Genomic DNA, 25,142 nt, shown 5'->3' on the forward strand with positions numbered 1-25,142 from the left:
AAGAAACTTTACAGGTGTTGATAACGCAGCAGAGAGCTGCACTGAATCACCACTGAAACCTAAACTCATGGGAAAATAGACGAATGTAATGTGGGCCTGTTTATACATGAAGACAGATTCTTAGAGGAATGAGTACAGTGAACACAACATCAGATTATTTTGTTAGTTGAACACATTTGCTGATTGTTTCCTTCATTCCATGAAAATTAACTTCACTCAGTCACCTGCATGTTCCAGGTCATTTCATTAATATGACTTTAAGAACAAGCTGAGATTTAAGGTGACAGCTGCTGATGTGTTGCATTGATCATCTTAACTGGCTATAATCAACCTAACAAACAGGTGATAAACAAACTTGAATGTTATGAAAAGAATAAATGTGACCATCGGTTTCTGAGCCACTGACTCTCAAATTTCAGACGACGCAGTGTCCTCGAACGCATTAACTGCTGCGACGATAAAAATACACACAGAAGCAGCGTTAGGCTGAGTTTCTCATAAAGGCCTGATCTCTCTGTCTGTCTCCATCCCTCTGAGTTAAACATCATCACAGAGAGTCGACTCTTGTTCAGATTAACCCGAGTCTACGACTGAAAACCAGACGTGGAGTCGAGGACCGGGGGTTAATCCGTTCACAGAGGCCGCGTCTTGTCGACACTGAACCACATGATATTTAAGGTGGACTGAAGGTGCAGTGAAGCTAAAGCAGAAGGTTTGATGCAGTTCAGAGCTGCATGCTGGAAGCTGTACCTCGTCAGCAGACGTATACTGAAAGCAAAAAGAAGCCTGAAAGAACAAAACACATCAACAAGACAGGAGACATGAGAGACAGGAAACACACAGAATAACACACAGCTACAAACACTTCAGAGTAAAGTTCATTTAAAAAGGTCAAACTGATGTCAACTCTCCAACAGTGGCTTTTTATTCCCTTCGACTGGAGACAGAACAACTCTGTTTATGGTTATTTAGATTTAATTTATCATTGTCCTGTTTTTTTATTCTATATTTCATGAGCATTTAGAGTCATAGTTTCCTCATCCTGCTTTATTTACTGTGCTTTCAGCCAAATGTCGCAAATGTCAAAGTGCTGAATTCAACTATCCACGGTTTATCAAATAATGCTGTTGCTAAAATCGAATTTTCGCCACATTAAGTAGGTGTGAGTGGATGAGTGGATGAAGGAGAGAGTTTGCGTTACAGAGACAGAACCATGGTGGAACCTCAGTCTGTGTCTGAAACCACTGCCTGGTTCTGCCTGTGTAACAGACTCACTGATCATCATCATCATCGTCGTCATCATCTTCACTGCCTGAACAGTGACAACTGTAATTTTCACATTTATGAAGCATAGAGCGTTGCATTGTGGGATTCTTGGTTGATATGTTTTTTGTTGAGGGCAGTAAATAAAACTACAAGTAGCTATTTGCAGCTGTTTCCATGGAAACAGACACAGATCACAAGATCATTATTACTGCCATCAAACATGATTATGGGAGCTGTGAGGAGTGTCATGTGACTCCTGAACAGAGTCCATCTTATCCAGGAGAGTCTGACTCTGAGAACATGGAGACTGATCTTTGATGTTAAAATAACTGAAAAGTATTTTTAATTTCTAATTTAACCTCATGAGCCAATGTTAGTTTGATATTTATAGAATAAAGGTTTTAGTTTCATTGACCTTTCATCAGGACACAAGTGTTTGGTTTATTGTTGATTGATTATTCAAATTAATCAAATATCAAGTTCTGTGTGATCTAATTTCAAAACTATTATTCTAATTATTATCATTACTATTATTTCACCAAGTCAATGTTGAGAATTTACAATAGGATGAAAGATAATAAAAATTTATGTCAGTGACATTTAAATGATCAGACAGAGGAAAGACAACAACAAACAAACATGATACAAACTACAGATAGATAAATAACTGGTAAATAAATTTAGATGCAGATGAAAACACAAACATTTTAACCTCACTCTGTGTGTGTGTGTGTGTGTGTGTGTTATATTTAATATAAAACTTCTGACCAGCAGTGACATGAGGAACTTGTGCAGGTAGATGATCTGAATGCAGCCCAGACGCATCGTGACCTTCCCGTCCACCCTGGATGTGTCGCTGTAGCCCTCCCCCTCCGTCGCCCCCGGGAACAGGGACAGTTTGAAGCTGAACACCTCCTCACCCATGATGGACACGGCCTGCAATGAGATCCAATCAGCTTTCAGTGTCAATATGAGCATCAAGTCACAATAAAAGGTACAGATCACCAGCATGAACAGTAAATATATATAATGTCACAAATAAAGTGAAGAAACAGGATGCTGAACAGTGTGACATTGATGACTCTTAGACAAACACTCAGACCTTCCTGTGGATGGTTCTGGGGTTGACGTCTGTGACCACGATGTCTCTGAGTCGAGCGAACACCTCCGTCTCCTTCGCCTGCACCAACACCGACGCGTCGATTCCTGCAGGGCAGCGACAGTGACAACGGTTTATAATCAGCCTCCATTTTAAATCTCACGTGCAGAGTTTGTATTAGAACATGTTTTCTTACCTTGAACTCTGATGTCGGCGATGCTGCAGCGGTCATCGCACACTTCCACATGGAAACAACCCAACATGGCGAACAGTTTGAAACTGAAGACGCCGCCATCTCTAGCTCCTTTAGACACTGCAGAAAGACACTTCCTGTCAGATAGAGAACATCAGACGGGACGTACTGACACACCTGTGAGCAGACAGACCAGGCTCACCTGTCTGGCCCTGTCCCGTCTTCTCCACCTGTTTTTTGGCATCTCGGTCTCGGGCGGCAGTGAGCTGTGGCGGCAGGGCGCTGCTCAGGTAGTTGATGGTTGACAGCAGAGCTTTGGTGTGAAGGAGGAAGTCCAGAGAGGAAAACTCCACCTAAAACACCACCAGGTAAACAGCAGAGAGACACCTGTGAACACCTGACCGTCGGCTGAGAGGAGGGACGACGGTCTTTGTCACATCCATTCGACAAATCTACTGAAATAAGCTTCAGTTATTTCTATGTGAGCTTCAGTTTCTGAGATGGTTTCTGGTCCTGCTGTAAGAACTAAGGAAAGATTCATTTTACCTGGGGTAGGACAAACAGAGCTTATGGCCCCCCCTCCCCAGTGTTGCTATGGAAACCCCTCCTCCACTCACCTTCAGTGTTTGCTCGGTGTTGTCGAACAGAGTCTGGAAACTGGGACCACTGGGGTCGGCCTGCAGGACCACAGAGACACAAAATCAGGTTCAGAACTGGACTTAGTGTTGATCACCCCTCAAACTTCCCCATCACTCCTTTTCAGCACACACTGACTTTTATCTTGAATGTGTCAAAACTGATCCACCTGAGCTCCAGTTTTCTGCCTCTGAACAAATCAGGTGAGTCTGCTGTTGGACAGGTGAGGGTGTATGTACTCACCTTGATAAACTCCACTTTCAGCAGGTTGGAGCCCTGCTGCTCTGAGGAACTGATCAGGTGGAGAGGCTGATTCCTGCCATCTGAAACATCGATAAATACACCACACCCACACTCATCAGAGTTTGTTCTGGAGTAGTATCATCATGCTGCATCATGTTTTCACACTCCACCAACATTCATCAGGATAAAAACAAACATTTACATTTTACTGTTAAGATATAAAAGAAATCAGGAACTAAAGAGGAATTCTGTCACGGTTCAGGAAGCAGACCAGGTCCATGTATAATCCTGAAAAGCTCTGACCTCCACAGTAGTCAAGTGTGACTCTGCGCAGGTATGAGGTGATGCTCAGGTCGAAGCTCCGCATCTTTCCCTCAGCCCCCAGCTGCCAGATGCTGAAGGACAGGATGGTCTTCTCTTCGTCCACCTGCCGGGTCAGCTCCAACAGCACCTGAACACACCACACACAGAGTCAGAGGAACTCAACTTATAACTGAACGTTAACCTGGTGGGTTAATGTCCTCCCACCTCTGAGTCACCTGATCAACTGATGTGAGACCAGTGAAACAAACAAACCTCTCTGACTTCAAACTTGAAGTGAACGTCAGTGAGTTCCTCCAAAGCCAAACGCTGCTGATCTTCCTCTGTTGACTTCTCACTGGCGTCTTCATCTGAATCTGAACAATAACATGACGACAAGTGAAACTCAAATTAACAAACAAATTTCTTGAAAAGTCATTCTACATTTTGAAATTATTTATTTAACAGTGATTGTGTTGTTTCAACCGTGTTTAACAGCCAATCAGATTGCAGGAGGCACTGACCTGTTTCCATGGTGTTAAGGAGGGCGGGGGGAAGGCCGAGCACCTGTGGTCTGGCCTCCGCCAACAGCAGCACCTGCAGAGGGAAACATGCCCAGATAAGGTCACATCAGTGCTGAGCTGCCGTCCAACCGTCACTCCTCAAACTTCCCTTCATCACTCCCCTTAACCCCATCACCTTCCAAGCTTCTGCTGTCATTCCCTCCAATATCATGCTGGTTCTCTGCTAATTTTCTCACCATCACTTCCCCAAAGATTTATCATCACTCCCCTAAACATTCCCCTTCAAGTTCTCAAACTTTCCCAACCTCACCGTTACTTCCCTTTCTCATTCCCACACCCCTAAAATCTTCTATTTTACGCCGTCACTCTCCTTAATTTTCCCACCACCACTGTTCTCTGTCACTCCTGTAAACTCTCCCCTGAGGCTCACTGATGGACTGAAATTTAAATTTAAAAATAAAACGTGACAGCTTGAACCTCTGATCGGAGTCTGTTTCAGTGGATGTGGCTACAGTAAGACTGGACTGAACCAAGTGTACCTTCTCTGTGGGGGTGGAGGGGGAGGAGCCCATGTTGGGTAGGGGGATGCTGTCGACCAGCTCCAGAACGTTCTGGATCTTCTGGTCTGAGATCTTAAAGTGCAGCAGCGGGAGCTCACCAGACACCTTGAACCTGAAACACAAAGACACAGAAATGATCCTGATATATGTACAGGTGAGACGACAGGCGAGATGGCAAGTTAGATGACAGGTGAGAGTCTTACCTGGGCATCCTGGCGTCCTTCTCCACCATGCACTTAGCCAGGTGGACAGTGAAGTCCATTGGCTGGAGGATGTGTTGGACTGATGAACCCTGCAGCCGGGCCGACTTCCAGTCATCACCTGGAATCAGGTTATGACTTAATAAAATAAAGACTTGCAGGCAGATGTGTAGCTGTTGTGTAACTGTGGTGTAGCTGTTGTTTAGCGGTAGGGGTGTGTGTGTGTTTCCTTCATGTACCTGACTTGCTGTAGAGGACCTGGACTCGCCTCAGCCCCACATTGTATCTCTCATAGGCTCGATCCATAATCTCCTCCAAAGAGGAGAAGGAGGACGAAGCCGAAATGAGACTGCTCTGCTCAACACTGTTCAACTACAAACACACGAATAAACACACTGTTGACCCGAACACAAACTCTCAGCTGCGTCTACAGGAGCTAAGACCAACACCTGGGCAGATGAACTGACCTGTAAGCTACCAAAGTCCACGATGATGAGGTCTGACTTGTCACTGTAGAAACCGGATTTTGGTACCAGCAGGTAGGACGGCTTCAGGTCGATCCTCAAGTCCAGGACCTTTCTGGTCTCAATAATGTGAGACAAACCTGCAGAGACCAGAACCTGTCAGAGTCCTGAGGAGCACCAGATTTTCTTCCACTAGATCAAGTGAATCAGGATCCATCAGAACTGATCATTGTTCATTTCCATCAGATAATAACAAGTTTCATAGCTGTGGATCAGGACTTCAGTATTATTTTGGTGTTAATAATAAGGTAAAGGAGCTCAGGACTCAGCTCCAGTCATTATTTCTGATGCATATTTAATCTGCTCTTTCTGCCTCCTGCTGCTCAGCTCACTTTCAGTTTCTTTTTCTTTTAAATTCAGGCTGTTTTGGTTCATGTGCTTATTCCACTGGTTTTAAGAAACCTCAGCTGATCAGACTCAGACTGGAATCAGGTCTCGTCAGACTGAGCTGGACAGACAACGTTGTATGATGATTCATTCTCTGAGGAAAATGAATGTTTGAACCAGATCAATCTGGACCTCAGTGTTGGACAAACAGATATTTCCATCAATAACCTGTCGATCAAACTGACCTGTGGCAGTTTTCTCTTTGATCTCCTCCAGTTTGGAGAGTGTGGCAGAGGTCAGGACCTCCAGATCGACACCTTTCCCCGTCTTAAAGAACTCGGCCATGCTGTTCACTGTGAGCTGAGAGACAAAAAGACGTTTACAGACAGATAAAACCAGATCCAGTCTACATCTGTTCCCTGACTGATGATGACGCAAACAACAGAGATCTGATCTGAAGTCAGATCTTGGCACAGGCGGGTGGTGCATGTTTACCGCGTCATAGATGATCTCGACGGGCTGCGAGTGAACTCTGAGCAGCTGGTCAGCCGTGCTCTCCTCTGGGTTTAACTCAAACACAACGCTGAGCAGAGAGGAGGAGTCATCTCCCACTGAGGCGATGAGCGAAGGTACCGCCCCCTGCTGCTGTAAACCTGTGACATACCAGTGCTCCAGAGCTGCCTCCACCCTGCAGGACGGCCCAGAAGTTTAAGTCAAACACTCCGTCACCAGTTAAACTGATCTGATTTTCCTTTGTGAAGCAGCAAAGTTACAGGAAGTGAGGAATTGATGGAGGACACCCACCTCATGGCCTGAGCTCCAGGTCTCTGAGATATTTTGGTGCTGAGGTCAAGCATCTGGATCTTGAGGATCTCTGGGACGTCAGGGTGCTCTCTGATCGTCACCGAAGTCCTTAACAGCTGGAAGGTGACGACCACGGCTACATACTAAAACACACACAAGTTAAAGAGTTAAACTTTGTCCTGAAGGTGGCGCTGGCGGACGTCAGGACATGGCCACACATCATGTTGTGGAGGATGAAGGTGTTTACCTGTTTGGGTAAAGCCAGGTTGTGAGAGCTGCCGCTGTAGCCAATGGCGGTGTAGAGTTTCTCCTTCTCCTCAGCCGTCATGAGTTCATCCAGACCTGAACCTGAACGCCACAGGAGAATGATTTAGTTTTCATTACCACAGTGATGACTCTCCATAAATCTGAACAGTCACCCACTCTCGGGCTCCTTGCTTTCCTCCCGCTCCTGCTCCTCCTTCTTGGCCTTCCTCCCGAATAAGCTGCTGAAAAAACCTCCTCCTCCTCCCTGCTTCTGCCCCCCCGCCGCCTTCTTCCCCACCACCTTCTGTCCTGATCTGATCACCTGGACGAGAAGGAGGAGCAGAGGGTTAAAATGTTCAAGTACTCCGCAGTTTCTCTCAGGTTTCGGTCTAGATTTAGGTTTACCTCCATCTGGGCCTGCTGCCGGACTAATGTGATGTTGAACACATCCAGAACTTTCTCCAGCTCCTGGAGAAAACAGATCAGTCAGTGAGGAGATCAAACCTGAGCACAGATCCATTCATAAATATATCCAAGCTGAGCTGTTTGAGCTTTGGGTCGGTCAGCTGCACCTGGATCTGACGCTCCGTGTCCTGGATCGGTTTGCTCTGGCTCAGCAGTTTGGTCTTGTAAGCGGTTTTGTAGGCCCTTAGGTTCTCTCTGTGCTGTCTGATGTTGGACCAGGACCACATGTGACTGTAGCGCCGGATGTGGACCTCAAGGATGCTGTTGAAGCTGTACCTCCACCTGACAAACAAACAAACAGCCCACAGATCCATCAAGCAGGTAGTTTCACGAACTGTCACCATCAGCCATTGTCTTTGTTTCAGTTAAATATTTGGTGGATCTTTTTTCCTCTGTTGTTTCCTGATAACCTCAGTCTGCCTGTTAGATAAAAATGTGAGTCACTAGAGCTTCTGCCTCCTTCAGGTCAAACTCAGGTCACAACCTACCCACACTTTCAGGTTTTCACACTAATTTGGGTTTTGTTTTCTGTGAAATCTTCATTCTTGAGACCTGATATGAATTATGTCTGTACCTTAATGTTTGGTTTAGGTTTTAACCTGTATTTATTTTATTTTTTTCAACCCAATTACGTTTTTATGGGTTTTTCCCCTCAGGCAACTCTGAAAAAACAGGTCAAAACAAAGAAGTTGAATTTGATGTTTTTTCAAAGTTTTAAGATTCAGTTAAAAGCCACTTTCCTCTTTAGACTGTTTGTGATGTAAGTGTCTCACAACTGCTGCTGTAATAAGAACTGCAGCCTGTGGGGGCGCTAACAGGATGTTAGACTCAGTTTCCTCTCTGAATGAGGAGTTTTGTTAAACTGACCAGAGTTTGGTGTTGCAGTGAACAGGGACGTCAGGCCTGAACTTCCTATAGGGGGCGTTCTTCACCATACAGTCGATGGACTCCAGCAGCTCCACCATGGTCAGGTACTGCAGAGGACACATCAACAACACAGAGCTGAGGGTCAGACACCAGGAGGTGCAGTGGTTACATACAGGGCTCAAACAGACTCATCTCACCTGTCTCTGTAATATGTTACCTGTCTCACCTGTCTGTGTCACATCTTACCTGTGGTTTGGTCATCTCTATGGCGATGTTCTGAACCTCCAGATGAAGTTCTGCTTTCGGAGTTTTCAGTTCCAGCTCAGCGTTTGGGTTGATGCACATTTTAGCCGAAGCGAAAATTGGCCTGAAAACTATGAACAAACAAACAAATTAATCAGAAAACAGGAAGCTTAAACACAGATAAAACATCCAGCTTATAAACAATAGACATTTTTTTATTGCAGCTATAAAAGTTGAATATCTGAAGGTTTTAGTTTGAACTATGGGTCCCTGTTAGGGACAGTAGTATCGTGTCTATATCTTCGACACGTTCAGAGATAAACTCACTGTACTGATAGTCACGCAGCTGCTGGTCTTTACTGCTGATCCCACACTTCAACTTTTCCTACAGGAAGAAGAGGAAGAGGAAGAGGAGGAGAAAAAAATAAAAGTTCACTCATTCATTCCTTTTCATGTGTCAACAGGAAGCTACAACCAACAGCATCAACTCACCACAATGTCCTCCCATGATCCTTTGTAGAAGATGGGACTGTTGACATTCCAGTAGGCGCAGAGACAGTCCAGACGGCCGAGCTGAAAAGCAACAGTCACAAGACTCTGACATCAACCAGTCAGACGACAGAAGACCAAGCAAAACACGTTCATCTCTCAGTCAGAGAACATGTCCCTCCATCTTTTATTTTATCATGTTCGCCTGCACGCAAGAAACCAGGTTACACAGGAGACCGGACACACCTACCTGCCCTGTGATGACCAGGCAATAAAGCTGATACAAGATGCTGCTGTTACTACAGAATCAGACAGTGACCAGGTGACTGAGGCTCAGGTAAAGTTTTCAGTTTCAGAGAGAGCAGAGTGTCTCTCACCTTATAGATGATCTTTGCTGCTTCATTCAGGATACACGACTTCCAGTTCTCATCAGTTGTCTGAAAAATAAACAAGATAATACAATGACAGGTCAACAACAGCTGTCATGGGTAGGCAAAGTGTGTGCGTGTGTGGGGGTGTGTTACCTGCAGGCTGAGCTCTGACAGCGTGACTCCCATAGACACAGGGCGCTGTGGGTCCGACAGCTGAAACATTAAACACAAGAGAAGCTGAGTTTGTCTGCTGGTACAGGTGAGATGTGACTCACCTGTCCGTCACTACACACACAGACAGAATGTAACCACTGTAAACCTGACTGACAGACAGACCAGAGCTCTGACCACCTGGATCTGAACCTGGATGCAGTACTCACATCGTCCTCGTAACGCAGGTGGATGCTGCTGATCTTCACCTGCAGGTTTTTGATCACCTGAGTGGCCAGTTTCTCCACAAACGTGTCCTTCTTCTCCTCCTGAGGTTTGTCTGTAACAAACACACAGACCAGGACTCAGACCTGGACTTAGACCAGGACTCAGACCTGGACTTAGACCAGGACTCAGACCTGGACTTAGACCAGGACTCAGACCTGGACTTCAACAGATGCCTGAAATCAGGACATCAAACCACTCAGAGTCAAAGTTTGTCAAAGCTGTCACAGCTAACACCTGTCTAACACTTGTATTAAACCTGCCTACTGCCTGTATCACACCTGTCCAACACCTGTCTAACACCTGTTTGACACCTGTCTGGTCACATGACTGTAACAACAGACAGAGGACAAGGGCTCAGTCTGTTTCCATGTCTCCAATCGACAGTCAAACACTCACCTGATTTGTTGTCGTGTCGTTTCAGCTTCTTCAAACCTTTTTTGTGCATTTTATGTTTTTTACGTCCTTTTGGGACTTTGGCAGCATTAAAGGGAGAGACGGCAGTTAGTGACAGAACAGCCCGAAAACACAGAGACAGGAAGCATCAACACACACACAGTCATCAGGTGGAGGTGAGAGGAGAGCAGCCGTTCACAAAGCAGCGCCGAGACTTTACTGTAACTTAGAGATGTCACACAGCTGATCAACATTCAGAGAAATGACTGTTCTCTGTGCTCTAGATCTGTTATTGATCTGTTACTGATTGAATATTGATTAAATATTGGAGCTGATTAGTGACACAAAACCTGTGGTAAAACCCTGAAGGATAAAAGTGTGTGTTACAGTGTATGTTACAGAGTGCATGTTAAAGTGTGTGTGTGTGTTACAGAGTGTGTTACCGTTTTGTGGCTCCTTGTAAACCACACTCTCAAGGCTGAACAGCAGATCTCCGGTCTGAGACGCTGACAGCAAACGCAGCATGAACAGTACAGACAGGAAGTTAATACATTCATCTACTCATTCATGCATGTGTTCAGGAGCCGCTCACTCTGTCACCTCACTAGTATGAGAGGATCTAAACTGTACAGAAACAACAGCAGAGTTTTTCTGATCCCTGATCAGTTCAGAGGTTACCAGAGGACACGTGGAACCACAGCAGCTGATTTAAAATGTTTAAACGACTCAAACAGAACTGGTCGTGTGACCTGCTGTCGTCATGGAGATAATCAGACTCAGGAGGTTTGAATTCTCTGATTCAATAAACTGAGACTCAAAGGAACAAAGCTCAACCAGTAGCAGAGAAGAGAACAGGAAGCAGGAAACACAGAGGTCAGAGGTCAGTCAGAGATCAGTCAGAGGTCAGAGGTCGTGTCTCACCTCTGCGTGCAGCCATCTGCAGCGCCTCCTCGATGCGTTGCAGCTCCCTCTGCTTCGCCTCCTGAAGGTAACGCTCCTCCTTCGCTGCATCGAACCTTAGGGCTGAGAAAAGAACATGAGATCAAGAAGTCAAGGTTCTGAACCAAGAGATTTTATACTCCACCTGTTCAACTCCACCTGTCAAACTCCACCTGTCTGCTCCACCTGTCTGCTCCACCCCCAGGTGTGTCTCTACGTGGGCTCTGCTCTGTGCAGTTTTCTTGCAAACAAACTTCTGTTTACTCTCAGCGTTTCTCACCCGAGGACCGCACCACAAAGAGAGTTTAACCTCCTCTGGTTTAACTCAGGTTATCAGGTGAAGTCAGGGTTGTTCCCTAAACTGGTGTCACACTACGTATTTCTCAGATGAATAGTCCAAGTTAATTCTGTCGGTTTATGAGGACTCTAACAGCAAAATGTAAAACTGTGACTGTCAACAAAGCCTGGGAGGTTTGTCATATATTCTCTGGATTCTTAATTTGTAATATGAGATGTAAGGACACATAAAATAGGTAGGTAGTTAAATAGGGGGTTTAGTTAATTAAGTAGTAAGTAATTTCAGAAGTATATAAAGTATAACTAAAAGCATTCTGTAAAGTGGTCTACAGTAATAGTTCCCATCATTAATGGAAAAGAATAGGCTTTATTGTCACTGTACAGTTAAGTACAACGAATTTGTAACAAATTTGAATAATACTGAGTACAGTGGTATGTAGTCTGCAATGATAACAACCTGTCGCATTATTTTCTTTCAGAACAATAATGGGATAGGTTTTTATTTTTTTGTTTTTTTCTTTTTAGGGGAAGGAGAATGCAAAGAATAAATACATGAGTAAAAAAAGTTTTTTTGTTTTTTTTTGAGACTGGCAGTCTTTAGACAACCTCATCCTGTGGAGTCAGCCTCTTACAGTCGTTGTACCAATATGGATTGGGTCTTCCAGCTGTGGGGATCTACTTATACAGGATAACACAGAGTTAACCACGAAGATAACCTGCTCGGAGCAGTTTAGAGATGCAGCGTAAATTACCATGGCAACAGACCTCAGGTAAAACCTATCCACCTTTAATAGTACGGATTAATCAGGAAGTTACACCTGACGTCACCAAGTTACTCCTGAAGTTACTCTGATAAACCTGTTTATTTGCTTTGCAGTACAAAGGTCTGAAGTCCTCATGTGAAGAGTTAAGATCAAACTAATGTGTTCAATCTAAAATCTGAGCATTATTCAGATGTTGGCTCGTTAGCGCCTTCTGCTGATCAGGACTTGTATAACATCAACAGTACATTCATGCATGTGCGTCCTCCTGCACAGGAGAAACAAAATGAGGATGTGCTGGTAAAGACACAGTCCCATAGAGCTGTTTGAGGTCTGCAGCTCCTCAGGGACCTTTACTCCACATAGAACTGGTGATCGCACTGTGACTCTGTGGCTTTTTTCAGGGACGTCAAAGGAAACCTGATCTAAACAGCCTGAATACTGGGTGGAGCTCCTGAACAACACAAACAGCTCTGAGCTCAGTCACTGAAGCAACACACTCACTGCTGCTGCTACCAGGACACGAACTGACTGAACAGACTGGTTCTGGTTCCAGATCTGCCTGAGATAAAACTAAATAAAACTGTGAACCAACAAACACAAACCTGGACTCACACCACAGTCAGCTGATCAGCACCAGAGCTACCGGTGACTGTCAGTGGTCTCTACTGATCCCAGCTCTGGACTATGAAGGCCAGAGTTCAGACTGACACTCACAGACAGTCAAAACAGAAACGCCCCAGACCATGTCCAGGTCCAGACGTTGTGCTTTGAGGGAGATCTCCACAGTCCACCTCTGATACCGACACCCAGTTTGTTCCCAGCTCGTTCTGATTGGTTGTTAGCGAGCCTCCACCCTGCTAAAGTTTAGTATGTCAGCATTTTACAAGATGAAAACAGTTACCAGTAAAACTTCCCAGAACCTCCCATGATTCATGAGTAGAAACCAGTAAACTACAAATTTCAGAAGAAAATCCCAGATTAGGAACCAGCTAACTACATGAAACAATCTGAGATAAAAACAGAGAGAGAGACGATGCAGGGCTGCACAACACACTCCATGTCTTCACTGTAAAAGATTAAGACACAACACTGAGTTCTCTGCTGTGTCTTTATCAGAGAAACACAGAATAATATTCTGATTTAGACCAAAACTTAAACAGTTAGTGTTCGATGCTAACGCAACATGTATGTATCATGACTAAATCTGCTTCAAAAAGCTCTCCAGCTGCAGGACTGACAGCAAAGAAGGCTTTTATTGTTGAAGGAGATCAGTCCTATTTAATCAGGTGTCATTATTCCTGATTAATTATTGTACTTTGTTGTCGTGGTGCAGCCCCGACAGGAAGAACAGAGACTGGATCAGACCTGAGTCTGAACCACCACCTGTGAACCAGCTTACCGTTGTATGGACACGTTTTCAGCTGAGATCCAACTGGAACACACACACAACAACAACACACACAACAACTGAGAACACACAAAACAACTGAGAACAGGGTTGGCAGCACCAACCTTCCTGCCGACAACCAGGTCACCTGACAGAGACGGGAGTCTGTGATTGGCTGACCTGGTGATGGAGACGTTGTGTCCACAGACGGAGCTCTGTCGTTAGATTTTGTAAGTGGACTTTTTGAAAAGTACTACACGTGTATCCCTGTCAGGACTGAGTCCAAAAACCATGAAGGATTAAACTGTGACTTACTGGCTCCAGGAACCACCAGCAGGTACAGGCCGTCCAACGTGGCGACAACAGCATCATTATAAAGATTCTTCCAGGGAATCTTCAATGTCAGCTTCCCTGAAAAACACATCAGACAGACTCAGACTCAGTCTCAGTCTCAGTCTCAGACCCATTCAGTACTCACTAGGCATAGACCTATGACTGGCGCCGATATTCAGCATTTTGATGCATTTCAGCATCTGCCTTTTTTTAAAAATCCGATGGCCGATAAGAGATCAATTTAAAACCAGGTTATTTTGGCTCTGATGCAGCCGTCCCTCTCTGTCTGCAGTCACTACTCTGTCTCCAGCATTGTCCCTCCCACAGAACTATCTGATTGGTTACACAGAGCCACGGCACAGGTAACAGCCAAGAGATGCTGCTGACCTGTGAACTCCTTGCACTTTTTGTTTTTGTTTGAACTTAAAACAAAGATAAGTGAAAGAGAAAATAACATTTAAGTTATATTGAAATTTTGGAAAACTTTATTTACTGTAGAAAACTTTAGGGAGCTATTTATTTGTTTAATTTTTCATTTAACTTTATAAGACATGCTGCTGAGCCTGGGAGCTCCCTGCACTTTTTGTTAGAATTTTAAAACAAAATGTTGATTGTCTAAGATAAAAAAAAAAAAACCTTAAAAATGTTGCAAATCTGAAAAGTTGTTTAATAAACATGCTTAAAGGCATTTAAACGAAGTTAAGTGTTGGAGTTTGTATAATTCTAAATTTTGATGCCAATATTTTCACTTTTACTGCAAATGAATATCGGCTCCAAATATCGATTATCGGCCTCCTTGACTACTAATAATCAGGATCGGTATCGGCCCTGAAAAAAACATATCGGTCTATCTCTAGTACTCACCAATCTGTCCGGCTTTGACTTTGAAGGGAACATCAAACTCACTCTGAAACACAGACACACAAACTGGTATCATCACAGCTCCAATAATCAGGTGATTAATCAATGATTGACTACGGGGGTGGGGTGGGGGGTCTCCTCACTCTGACAGAGGCAGGCAGGAAGTTGTGCTGCCAGCCTGAGTCATCGGGTCATGTGACCAGTGTTTACATCACACCTCCAGTGATTTGACACTTTATATGGTGACGATGACCACAAGGAGGCCTGAGGTTTCACAACGGCAACAACACACAGGGTAACACTGTCACTTCCTCACAACACACACACAACGAGACTCACCAGAGCGTTCTCCTTCACCTTCAGATTCTCCAGAACAACATTTCCTGCAGAAGAAGAAGAAACACAGAGTTCATGTTTTTAATAAAAGACGATTTCACTTATTTTTTATGTGTTTCTCTGTCTGATCTATATTGGTTATCTGAAAGTAATAATCAATAGTTTGATGAATAATTGATGAGTAAGTAAACTGATAAGTATCTGACAGTTTCCTCCTGAAGTGAACCTTCAGGTTCAGCTTTGAGCTGTCAGCTGATTGGTGGAGCCAGTCAGCTGACAGCTCAGGTGCGAACTGATGGGAAGCTTCCCTGTGAACAGGTATGAGGAAACACAGTGATGTCATCACAGGAGAATCCAACCTGTCAGACAGGTGTGTGTCAAATGATAACCACCTGTCAGTCACTCACCTGTTATTATTCAACACAGCAGCACTGATTGGGTTATTGACCACAGATATTGACTGACTCTCAGGACCTCTCTGCTTTTATTTGTTCTCTGCTGTGTTTAAATAAATTCACTTCACCTGCAGCTGAGAGGAACACCTGTTCACATGATGTCTAAAAACCAGGTTCTGGTCTCAGATCAGTTTTTACATGTGTGTGTATTTGTTCCTGATTTTAAACAAATGTTAAATTCACAGTCATCACATGAACCACTTCCTGTCTGCTGTCCTCCCTAGTGTTGTGTCTCGGGGGGCGGGTGGGGATGGAGTTTGTTTACACCTGGTGGTCGGATTACTGATTATCTGTGAGATTATCAAACCAAACCTCGTTCGAACAGCTGTTAATTTTCTGTGAATTAGTTTGCTGGTGGAAGTGAAACATTAAAACACATGACTCGGTGGTTTCTCTACGCGCTGTGAGCCCTTTTCCACTTCGGTAAACATGTGATCAACCAACAGCCTTGCTAATCAACAAAAAATTACATTTAAAATCACAACTAAGCACTCGCTTCCGCTAACGACTTGCTGTATTTTGGTGGAGGTGTGGCGGGAACACCAGGCGAAGCTTTGACTAAAGTTCAAATTACATCGATATAGAAGCTGATTTGTTGCTTATATTAATGCCGATTTTAAGAGCACACCCTGTGGTTTGGCAGCAGATATTCGGACATGTTCCACGGTGTGTTAAGAGTTGTAAAGAAAGCTGCGACTTTACAAGTATGACATTTCTGGACGCTGTCTGGCATGTCTCCGCTTGTTACCGCGGAAGCTGCTAGCTTGCTGCAGAGCTCACCTCCCCAGATCCCGATCTTGAGCTGGGACTTGTCCAGGTTCTCCACGTAGTTTCCGATGAACCTATTGAGCAGGTCGCTGACCAGAGACTCAAAGACCATGGCTGAAAGCTCTGGTCCGGACCCTGCAGCAGGGTCACCGTGAGTCAGACTTCACCTAATTTCCGGTTCAGATGATGACAGAAATCAAGGATCGACTCTCTCTGGGATCGACTGTGTTTGATTAGTCCTGTCTGTGCGTACAGAGCAGTGGGTGTGTGAGAGAGCATCGATCAGTCAGCTGACAGAGGGTGTGTCTGTTTGCACTGACCTGCCTAATAAAGATAACACACACACACACACACACACACACACGAGAGAAGTCTTGTTTCTGTTTTCTTTTATTATGGGATAATGAAGAAGGCTGAACCTTGAACAGGGTTAACTGATCAACACTGACCAACAACACTGAGCTTTCACTTTAACAACCTGCACACACTCTGTGCAACACAAACATGTAGAAAACTCACATCATGTTGTTTCTCTTGTTTTTAGACACACACAGACAGACAGTGTGTGTGTGTGTGTGTGTGTGTGTGTGTGTGTGTGTGTGTGTGTGTGTGTGTGTGTTTATAAATGTGACAGGACAGATGATAATTCAGTTTTTGGCAGCAGCAGCTGACTGATGGAACTGATGATGATGAGGAGCAGTTTACACAGACATGATGAAGACACTCCACTGTCTCTGGCTTTTCATCATCACTGAGCAGAGGTCGGCCGACACTCAGCCAACGTTCAGCCAGCAGTTTGTCCTCTGATTGTTTACTAAAGACACACAGACAAGAGCTCCTCAGTCTGCCACGGTGTGTTTCAGATGAAACCATCAGGGGGCGCTAGAGTGTACATTAAATCTAATGCACACTGGCTGATCACTTTATTAGGAACACGTCTCTAACACTGGATAGTTCCTGTCTTTGCTTCCTCCAGATGTTGGAAACTTTCCTCTGAGTTACTCCATGTTGACATGACTGCATCAGATCCATGTTGCCAATCTCCTGTTTACCACATCCCAAAGCTGTTCTACTGGATCCAGATCTACTGGATGTGTGTGATCCAGATCTACTGGATCCAGATCTGGTGAAAAGGTGGTTTTATTTTTAGCTGTTTTAGCTGATTTGATTCTTTGCAACACAACACCTCACCTGCCCACACTGTTACCATGGTAACAGGCCAACAGACAGACAGACAGACCTCAGGCTGGAACAGGAAGTGTGTGTTAGGTTTGTTGTTGTCTGTTTTTGTTGGTCTGATAATTAAAGGTGATTTCCTCTGATCAGTCTCCTCTGCTCTGAGACGTCAGCGTTCAGAGAAATGCCGCCATGTTTTACTGACGGAGGATGAGGAGGACGAAGAGTTTAATGAAAGAGCTGATTGAGGATAACAGAAGAAACATGAATGAAGCAGCTGAACTTAATGATCCAATGTTCTCCAATCAAACACAGAGAGGATGATTAGAGAGATGAGCGACTGTGCCGAACGCTGACAAACACACAGTTAAATACAGAGGAAATCACTTTAACCTCTATATACACATCTATACATCATCTATATACATCTACATCCATGTACCTGGTCATTAAAGGTCACTACAGAACACACTGGTTATTAAAAGACACACAGTTAATGTATGAAAGAGAAAGAATGATGAACTGTTGACTCTGAGCCAGAACAGAGAAACAGTTCATGTTACTGTTTTAAGGCTCAGAGGGCTGGATGAATCAGATTCTGACTTTTGAACAAACACATTTTGTGAGTCTCTCTGCTTCTGAATTAACCATGTCATAAAAATCAGAATTACAATACAATACAATATTGTTTATTACAATATCATATATTATCATTAAAATGTTTAAATGTTTGTGTGATGTATATATCTGTGGCCATGTGGAGCCACAGAGCTTCACTGTCGACAACAACATCCATACATCACTGACTACACTCACCTGGCAGGTGATCAGGTTCTCACCTGGTGAAAACTACCTGTTCAGTTCTATGGAAAGATGTTTCTATTATTTTATCCACCAGGCTTATATCAGTGAGAGTAAACAGCAGAAATATGTGTACAGAGTTAATGAGACAGAATTCATTTTATCTGTCAGCTGAGGAATCTAAACTTTGCTCATTCATCACCACATCCTACATCTTCTTCATTCATCCAGTAGAGAATAAACTCAGCTCAGTCTGGTTTGACCTCAGCTGTTCCTCTCTCTCTGCTCTTTAATCATTTCATTCAGTCATTTCTGATGTTTCTCTACAAGGTCACATGAATGAATGACGCAGAGATGAAGGACGTGCCCCCTCACCCTCCTCTCCCTGCCCAGCAGGTCATGTGACCTCCTTCCTCTCAGGGGTCTTTAAATGGCCTGTGGTCCCTCAGAGAGAGAGACAGCAGAGTCCTAGCGACAGGTGAGTCACCTCTACTCTACTCTGTTCTACTCTACTCTATTCAGTCTGTCTCTTCTGTTACATCAGGTAAAAATCATCTGTTCCTTATATTTTATTTTTTTTAAAACTCAAAGCTTATTGTGGATTTGAAAAACAAAAAAGCAAACCTGTGTATCAGACCTATGTATCTGTGTGTTAAAGCAGAGTTTGATGTTGTGTGTGAAACTGGTTGTTTCATGTGTTCTTGTTGATGAGTTTAAAAGTCTGGTAATAAGAACTGATTATTTAATCAGTGGTTATCTATGGTCATTATTCATATTATTCATGTTTTAGGTCTGAAAACCTTATTGATTTAAACGTTTTCGGGTTGTGTATTAAACTGTGACCAACAAACACTAGAACATCAAACTTCATTCAGAGAAAAGTTCTGATTTCAAAATGTTACTCAAGTAATTCTGGTAAAAATGTATGAACTGTTTAATATATGTAGTGAAGTAAAACAACAATATTTCTGTGTGAAATGCAATGGAGTAAAAGTAGAATGTAGCCAAAAATAAAAGTAATCAAGTGAAGTACACTGATTAAAAACAGAGTAGGACTCTGATCCTGTCTGATTCTCTTTCATCTCGTCATCGTTCACTCTTTTAAAATCAGCTGCACCCTGTCTCTATTTCCTCTCACAGGCTCTTAGTGGAGAAGCTGAGGATTGTGGGAGTTGAGGTGCAGATTATTCTTCTTCTCTCTCTCTGCCAGCAGGAGGATGTTTGGCTCTGTGCTGCTCTGTTATTGGTCCTTCAGCCTTCTGCGTCTTTCATCTTCTCTGGTTCATGGAAACATCCAGCTGGATGACAGTTCGCCCGCTGCCCGACGCCCTGAAACTTCCTACCTGTCTGACATCGGTCAGTAACACCTGTAACCAGTCACCAGAGTTAATAGGATGATTGTAAACTAAGACCATCTGAGTCAGTACATGTGGTCCAGTCTCATACATCTTGTCCAGTTTCTCTTCAGCAGCTCTGAGTCAGGAAGTGAATTGTTCACAGTGAAGAAGGTGTTCATGTTTACCTTTGTTTCTATTTGTTTCTGTTGCTTGTAGGTTTTAAGAAATCCCAACAGGCATGGGTTTGGTTTAGTGAGATTTTATTCAGTCTAAACGAGGAGGCACCATATGTCCTATCAGGGCTCTCTGACATTCCTCTGTTACTTTGGTTGAGTTGTAAAGAAGAGTGTCGTCTGCATATAGACATATTATTAACGTACAGTTACCTCCCTGTGGCATAAACAGCAGACAGTGATTAAGTTAGATGACAGGTGACACCACAGGTCTGTTTTCTGTCATGTCCTGCAGACAGAGGCCACGTCCCCGACCCTGTCCATGACCCCGCCCTCCTTCCTGTCGACTCAGTGGAGGATCACTTCCTGATGGATGCAGGGTCCTACGACGAGGTGGGTGTGGCTGTTTAAAGACACAGTTCACTGATAAAGCTGAAGTTTCTTTCTTCTCTTTTATCATGCTGTTCGCTAACTGTCAATCTGTCTCCAGGACTCGTCGGCAGCCCTGCAGCTGCAAGGTCGGGCCATGCGTTCACCTCGTCGCTGTATCCCTCACCAGCAGTCGTGCCTGGGTTACCCGCTGCCCTGCTGCGACCCCTGTGACACCTGCTACTGCCGCTTCTTCAACGCCATCTGCTACTGTCGTCGTGTCGGCCACGTCTGCCCTCCCAGACGCACCTGAATGTACCAAACAATGTCATGCTGTCAGTGCAGATTGGAGAGGCATGTTGATGCTCTGTCCACTACATGTTGTATAAAGTGTGCTCTTTGTGTAATAAATGACATGAAAATCTGTTTCCAATGTCAGTTCAATGTGTTTTGTGTCAGTGAAGACAAATTAAAACAGACAGAGATGTGATGGTGTGTAGCTGTATCTTTGAACCCTGGACAGAGCCAGCCAATGCTAAGCTAAGCTAACACATCCTGACTCCAGCTCAGTACTGAGCACACAGACGTGAAGTTAATGAACAAGACAGGGACAGGTTCAGAGTTTCTGTGATTTATTGATGATCAGGTTGAGACTGTCTGGGCTGACATGCTTAGTTGGCAGCGATGGTCTGGTCCATCCAGGCGCGGAGCTCAGTGACGCGGGCGTAGACGCCGGGCATTGTGGGAGTGCAGGTTCCACTGCCCCAGGACACAATACCAACCAGAGTCCAGGCACCACCCTTCTGACAGACCAGAGGACCACCAGAGTCACCCTGAAAACACAACACAACACAACAATAAACAAATAAACAACACAATGTAAACAACATAAAGATCAACACCTCCATCTGCTGTGTGTTGGCAGCACCCACCATGCAGGAGGAAGCTCCAGAGGCTCCAGCACAGATCATCAGGTTGGAGATCTTGTTGCCCCAGAAACGACGGCACTCGTCATTGGTCAGCAGGGGGAGGGCAGCCTGCTGCAGCAGGGCGGGGGTGTCAGGGGCTGCAACGCAAACACACATCACACATATACTGTCATAATGACACAGTCTGAGCGTCCAGGGGACTGATGCAGAGTCCAGACATACTGCTTGTATCTGAGTTTTCCTCTTTTATCTTTAGATCACTTTAGAGGCCAGAAGAAATAAAAGTATTCAATAATTTAAAAGTGAACAGAGCAGATATTGGAGGAGGGCCTGAGATAATCTAAGTGTAAAAGCTGGTATAGATGGAGACTGTGGCTCAGTGTGAGTTTCTGACTTTTTTATATACAGAGGCACCACTGTCAAAGCACCCTTCACCCTCCACCCTCAGATTTTCACATGATGCAGGTGTTTTCCGATTGGTCAGCTTTGACCAGGTGGTCTCACCGTTGTGGCGGGTCAGGCCCCAGCCGGTGGTCACACACTTCATGCCTCCGGGGAAGTTGTCTCCGGTCTCGGCCACGCACACGGGGGAAACACGCATGTTCATCTGGGCGGGGCTGGCCAGCTTGATCAGCAGGATGTCGTTGTTGATGGTGTAGCCGTTGTAGCGGGGGTGCTTGAACACCTGACAGGAAATGACACGGTTATGGTCAATGACCTTACGCGAGGACGCCTGAATGAGTTGAAGAGCCGGGGTGTTTACCCACCTTGCCGACCCTCATGACCTGGATGTCCTCAGCGTTGGAAGAGCGGTCGTGTTCTCCGAGGATCACACGGTGGGATGTCCTGCACAGAGAGTGTGTCACATTTAAGCCCTCTGGATTATTTCACCTGAAAAACACCTGTGACTGACAGAAGGTGGAGCTCCAGGTAACAACAGAAGTTGTCTTGTTACTTTCCGATAGTTTAACATTCAGAAACTTTTAGTTTGTTTTTTGTTCTGAAAATCTCAAACTGAATAGTTAGTAAGTATCTGACTGTAACAATCAGACTATCATGGTTTGTCAGTCTCCTGCATGTTCACACCTACATTACCCATCACACCTGAGGAAATGGCTCAGGTGTACATACATATTTAAAAAAAGGCTTGCAAAAACATCAAGCAGCTTTTAACAAACGTGTCACATCATCAATAATCAGATCAATAAGTCAGAGATTGACAGGTGGAGGTTGTTACCTGACGTTACAGTGAGCAGCTGTCACCACCCAGTTCTCACTGATCAGAGAGCCGCCACAGAAGTGGAAGCTGGTGTAATCCTGAACCAACAGAAACGTGTTGGTCACTAAACACACACACAAACACACACACAAACACACTACACAGTGATGATGATGATGATGTGTGTGTATATACTCACCTGCAGGGACACCTGCCAGGGCCAGGAGTGAGGCACGGCCTCCTCACCATTCACAATACGAGAGTAACCAGTGATGACGGGAGGGATGGCGGGGGTGCCGCAGCCTGGTGGCATCATCATGACAACATCAACAGTCAATCAGTCATCAATTACAACTTTATTGACACTTCATTTGTTCATCAACCCTCATCAGGGTGTGAGATAGATCTCTCCTTTGCCAAGCATGCTGGGTAAGAGCAGCCTCGCTCCCTCAGCTAATGTCAGAGACTCACCGTAGGCGGCGCCGGCAAAGGCGAGGCAGGAGAGGATCCACAGGAAGGCCATGGCTCAATCATGTCAGGTCTGTCAGAGCCAGGAGCTTTTATACAGCCAGGGAACAACGTGACTGGACAGGACAGGAGTGGGAAGGGAGTGAGAGGGAACATGTTATCAGAGGATGGTGGGAGTTTGGACAGGTGGAGCTGACGGAGAGTTTTGCACAACGATTCATTGCTCAGTTTAACCCAGAAAAGTTTTCAAAGTACAACAAAAACCAAACTCTCATTCATCTGTTTATTATTTGTATTATTTTTATTCCAAGAGAGCTGTCAGACTGAATCCTGGGAAATGTGTGTAAAATAATACGATACTGTGATAATTTCTTCATCACAACAGACAGAGAAACATGAAATTAAACAACTTTTTATTATTTAATTTAACTCTCATCACTACAGATGTGCATGAAAGACACATCAGATGATCTTTAATTCAGTCTGATTCAATCAGTTTAATTAAAGCTGTATATTTTTTTCCAAATCTGACAATCAAACAACTCCAATCATTCAGTGTAAACTTCAGTTTCTGTGAAGAGAAACACATCATTTCTCATCTATGACAGAAAAACAGTTTTATATGTGTTAAAGGTTTAAATGATGAATAATGTTTTATATAAGCTTTGAATCTGAACAAAAAGTCATTGGTTATATCTGTGTGTGTGTGTCCACTGTGTGTCTGATGGTTGTGTGTTGAAGGTCAGTTGGTTGAAACATGTGTGTGTTTCTCAGCAGCAGAGTGTTTATCAGCACCAACTCCACCCCAACACTTGAGACATGGTGCATCATGGTGTGACAGAAAACACACACAATGATTCATCTAAAATGAATCAGTAAAACAGAAGAAACCTGAAACCTTTATACACATACAACAACAACTTCATAACCATATGAGCCATATAGTGACTGTAGGTGAAGATCCACAGAGTCACAGTTTTGTCTGAAATACAGAAAAAAGTGTCAGTTAATCATTTTAAATTGTTTCTGTTTCATGTTTTACATAAAATGCTTTTATTGTGAAGTAATGTGTGAGAGAGGTACACAGATAAATCTTCACTTAGAGAATTTAACAGTTTTGGTTTTATTATATTTGTTAAATAAATGGCATGTTGAAGTCTACAACACAGAAATATTCAGTCTGTACACTAAACACATATTATATAAAGTACATATTTTCTTTATTTTTCATAATTAATGTTTTAAATTTATTTTTCCCTGTCAGTGACTAACTTTTTGTCTTTATTCTCTGTGAGACTGTCTGGACATTTTACATCTCACCACTGTTTGTTGTATGTTGTTTGTTGTTGTTGTGTGTGTGCTTGTGTGTGTGTTGTTGTGTGTGTGTGTGTGTAGCTGACGGACCCTGTTGATCAGTGTGTGTTTGTTGCAGCAGCTGAAGCTTTCTGTCATCCAGGAAATGCACAGATGATGATAATGGCATCAGTCATGTAGTGGTGGTGAATAATTCATGAGGTCAAAGGTCATGGCTGTTTGTGACGGTAGCATCTTTTTGTTTTTTTCTGATGTTTGAACAAAGTGAAATTAAATCTGAAAAACAAGTTTGTCTTAATGTCACTCTGACTTGTTTGTGTTTTTACAGAGAATTTTGTTTATTAAACTTTATTTATACACAGCAGTCTGAACAAACCTGCTCCTCTAAAATATAAACACACAAGAGGAACAACAAGAGACAGAGTAAACAGGTCCAGGGTCAGTTCTGGTTCTGGTTCCTGGAGCTGGTTCAGAGCCTGATGTGAGCCATTGACCTGTGGACTGTCACACTGTGGAGATGAGTCCAGACAGGAAGTATCACATACAGTCTATGGCTGACACCTGATACCTGAACCTCCCAGATCTGGATCTCAGCTCTATTCTCTGAACATGGATCCTAAAAGTCCAGTTCAGGTCTTCAGCTCCATTGAAGTGATCATTAAACTCTTAATGAGACACCAGTGGAAAGATTCGATGATTTCTGGCTCAATGCCAAACTGTCCTTCAAGACCAGATAATCCTGTTTAATCAGTTAAAATCTCATTTCCTTTCAGTTTGAATGCACGTCTTCTTTGAACTGATGTTGATGACCTTGTCCTGTTTGTTGTATAATGTGTTCCTGTATTCAGTCACTTCATCTGCTTTCAAACCCACTGTAATGAGGGCATCCTTGAAAAGGAGAGCCTGTCCCCCCCTACTCCATTTAAATAAAGGTATGATAATTATGTTTCTGTGTAATGTTAATGTGTTTCTGCCTCCTGGACCTGGTTCCACAGTACAGAGGTAGTAGTAGTAGTAGTATTTGATCC

At 43.9% G+C, this 25,142-nt stretch overlaps 3 protein-coding genes across 3 annotated transcripts in view; 1 reads left to right on the forward strand and 2 right to left on the reverse strand.

Annotated features, from left to right (window-relative positions):
- The window catches only part of LOC108894204 (intermembrane lipid transfer protein VPS13C), a 43,012-nt gene extending 26,476 nt beyond the window's left edge, over positions 1 to 16,536 (reverse strand). Inside the window, 35 exon segments of the mRNA XM_051075845.1 lie at positions 751 to 786; positions 2,035 to 2,202; positions 2,369 to 2,472; positions 2,562 to 2,678; positions 2,761 to 2,911; positions 3,176 to 3,235; positions 3,438 to 3,517; positions 3,741 to 3,888; positions 4,014 to 4,114; positions 4,262 to 4,334; positions 4,801 to 4,933; positions 5,025 to 5,142; positions 5,261 to 5,393; positions 5,489 to 5,625; positions 6,118 to 6,232; positions 6,368 to 6,560; positions 6,677 to 6,819; positions 6,924 to 7,024; positions 7,100 to 7,244; positions 7,328 to 7,390; positions 7,495 to 7,669; positions 8,255 to 8,361; positions 8,501 to 8,628; positions 8,825 to 8,882; positions 8,990 to 9,070; positions 9,364 to 9,423; positions 9,511 to 9,570; positions 9,738 to 9,847; positions 10,192 to 10,266; positions 10,632 to 10,694; positions 11,110 to 11,211; positions 13,891 to 13,986; positions 14,773 to 14,815; positions 15,109 to 15,152; positions 16,341 to 16,536. Of these exon segments, the coding sequence (XP_050931802.1) occupies positions 751 to 786; positions 2,035 to 2,202; positions 2,369 to 2,472; positions 2,562 to 2,678; positions 2,761 to 2,911; positions 3,176 to 3,235; positions 3,438 to 3,517; positions 3,741 to 3,888; positions 4,014 to 4,114; positions 4,262 to 4,334; positions 4,801 to 4,933; positions 5,025 to 5,142; positions 5,261 to 5,393; positions 5,489 to 5,625; positions 6,118 to 6,232; positions 6,368 to 6,560; positions 6,677 to 6,819; positions 6,924 to 7,024; positions 7,100 to 7,244; positions 7,328 to 7,390; positions 7,495 to 7,669; positions 8,255 to 8,361; positions 8,501 to 8,628; positions 8,825 to 8,882; positions 8,990 to 9,070; positions 9,364 to 9,423; positions 9,511 to 9,570; positions 9,738 to 9,847; positions 10,192 to 10,266; positions 10,632 to 10,694; positions 11,110 to 11,211; positions 13,891 to 13,986; positions 14,773 to 14,815; positions 15,109 to 15,152; positions 16,341 to 16,440 (3,621 nt within the window). The 5' untranslated portion in view covers positions 16,441 to 16,536.
- Positions 16,537 to 19,403: 2,867 nt separating this feature from the next.
- Positions 19,404 to 20,924, forward strand: agrp (agouti related neuropeptide). Its single transcript, XM_018692783.2, has 3 exons — positions 19,404 to 19,661; positions 20,111 to 20,208; positions 20,306 to 20,924. Exons 1-3 carry the CDS (start codon positions 19,523 to 19,525, stop codon positions 20,495 to 20,497), a joined length of 429 nt encoding a protein of 142 aa, XP_018548299.1. The 5' UTR covers positions 19,404 to 19,522; the 3' UTR covers positions 20,498 to 20,924.
- Positions 20,800 to 22,934, reverse strand: LOC108894209 (chymotrypsin A). Its single transcript, XM_018692784.2, has 7 exons — positions 22,804 to 22,934; positions 22,532 to 22,635; positions 22,351 to 22,430; positions 21,881 to 21,959; positions 21,618 to 21,798; positions 21,117 to 21,250; positions 20,800 to 21,017 (listed from the first exon to the last, which is right to left on the reverse strand). The coding sequence occupies exons 1-7, from the start codon at positions 22,853 to 22,855 to the stop codon at positions 20,856 to 20,858; spliced, it is 792 nt and encodes a 263-aa protein (XP_018548300.1). The 5' UTR covers positions 22,856 to 22,934; the 3' UTR covers positions 20,800 to 20,855.
- Positions 22,935 to 25,142: the final 2,208 nt, after the last annotated feature.

Source organism: Lates calcarifer, linkage group LG2 (assembly GCF_001640805.2).
Source record: "Lates calcarifer isolate ASB-BC8 linkage group LG2, TLL_Latcal_v3, whole genome shotgun sequence".
In the NCBI taxonomy this organism is placed as follows: domain Eukaryota; kingdom Metazoa; phylum Chordata; class Actinopteri; family Centropomidae; genus Lates; species Lates calcarifer.

Excerpts from the sequence above, each read along its gene's own strand:
- agrp (XM_018692783.2), top strand. The coding sequence starts at position 19,523 with ATGTTTGGCTCTGTGCTGCTCTGTTATTGGTCCTTCAGCCTTCTGCGT. Across the intron at positions 19,662-20,110 it reads TTCCTACCTGTCTGACATCG|ACAGAGGCCACGTCCCCGAC; the intron begins GTCAGTAACACC and ends CATGTCCTGCAG. Across the intron at positions 20,209-20,305 it reads ATGCAGGGTCCTACGACGAG|GACTCGTCGGCAGCCCTGCA; the intron begins GTGGGTGTGGCT and ends ATCTGTCTCCAG.
- LOC108894209 (XM_018692784.2), bottom strand. The coding sequence starts at position 22,855 with ATGGCCTTCCTGTGGATCCTCTCCTGCCTCGCCTTTGCCGGCGCCGCC. Across the intron at positions 22,431-22,531 it reads CCTGGCAGGTGTCCCTGCAG|GATTACACCAGCTTCCACTT; the intron begins GTGAGTATATAC and ends CTGTTGGTTCAG. Across the intron at positions 21,018-21,116 it reads CTGGAGCTTCCTCCTGCATG|GGTGACTCTGGTGGTCCTCT; the intron begins GTGGGTGCTGCC and ends TTGTGTTTTCAG.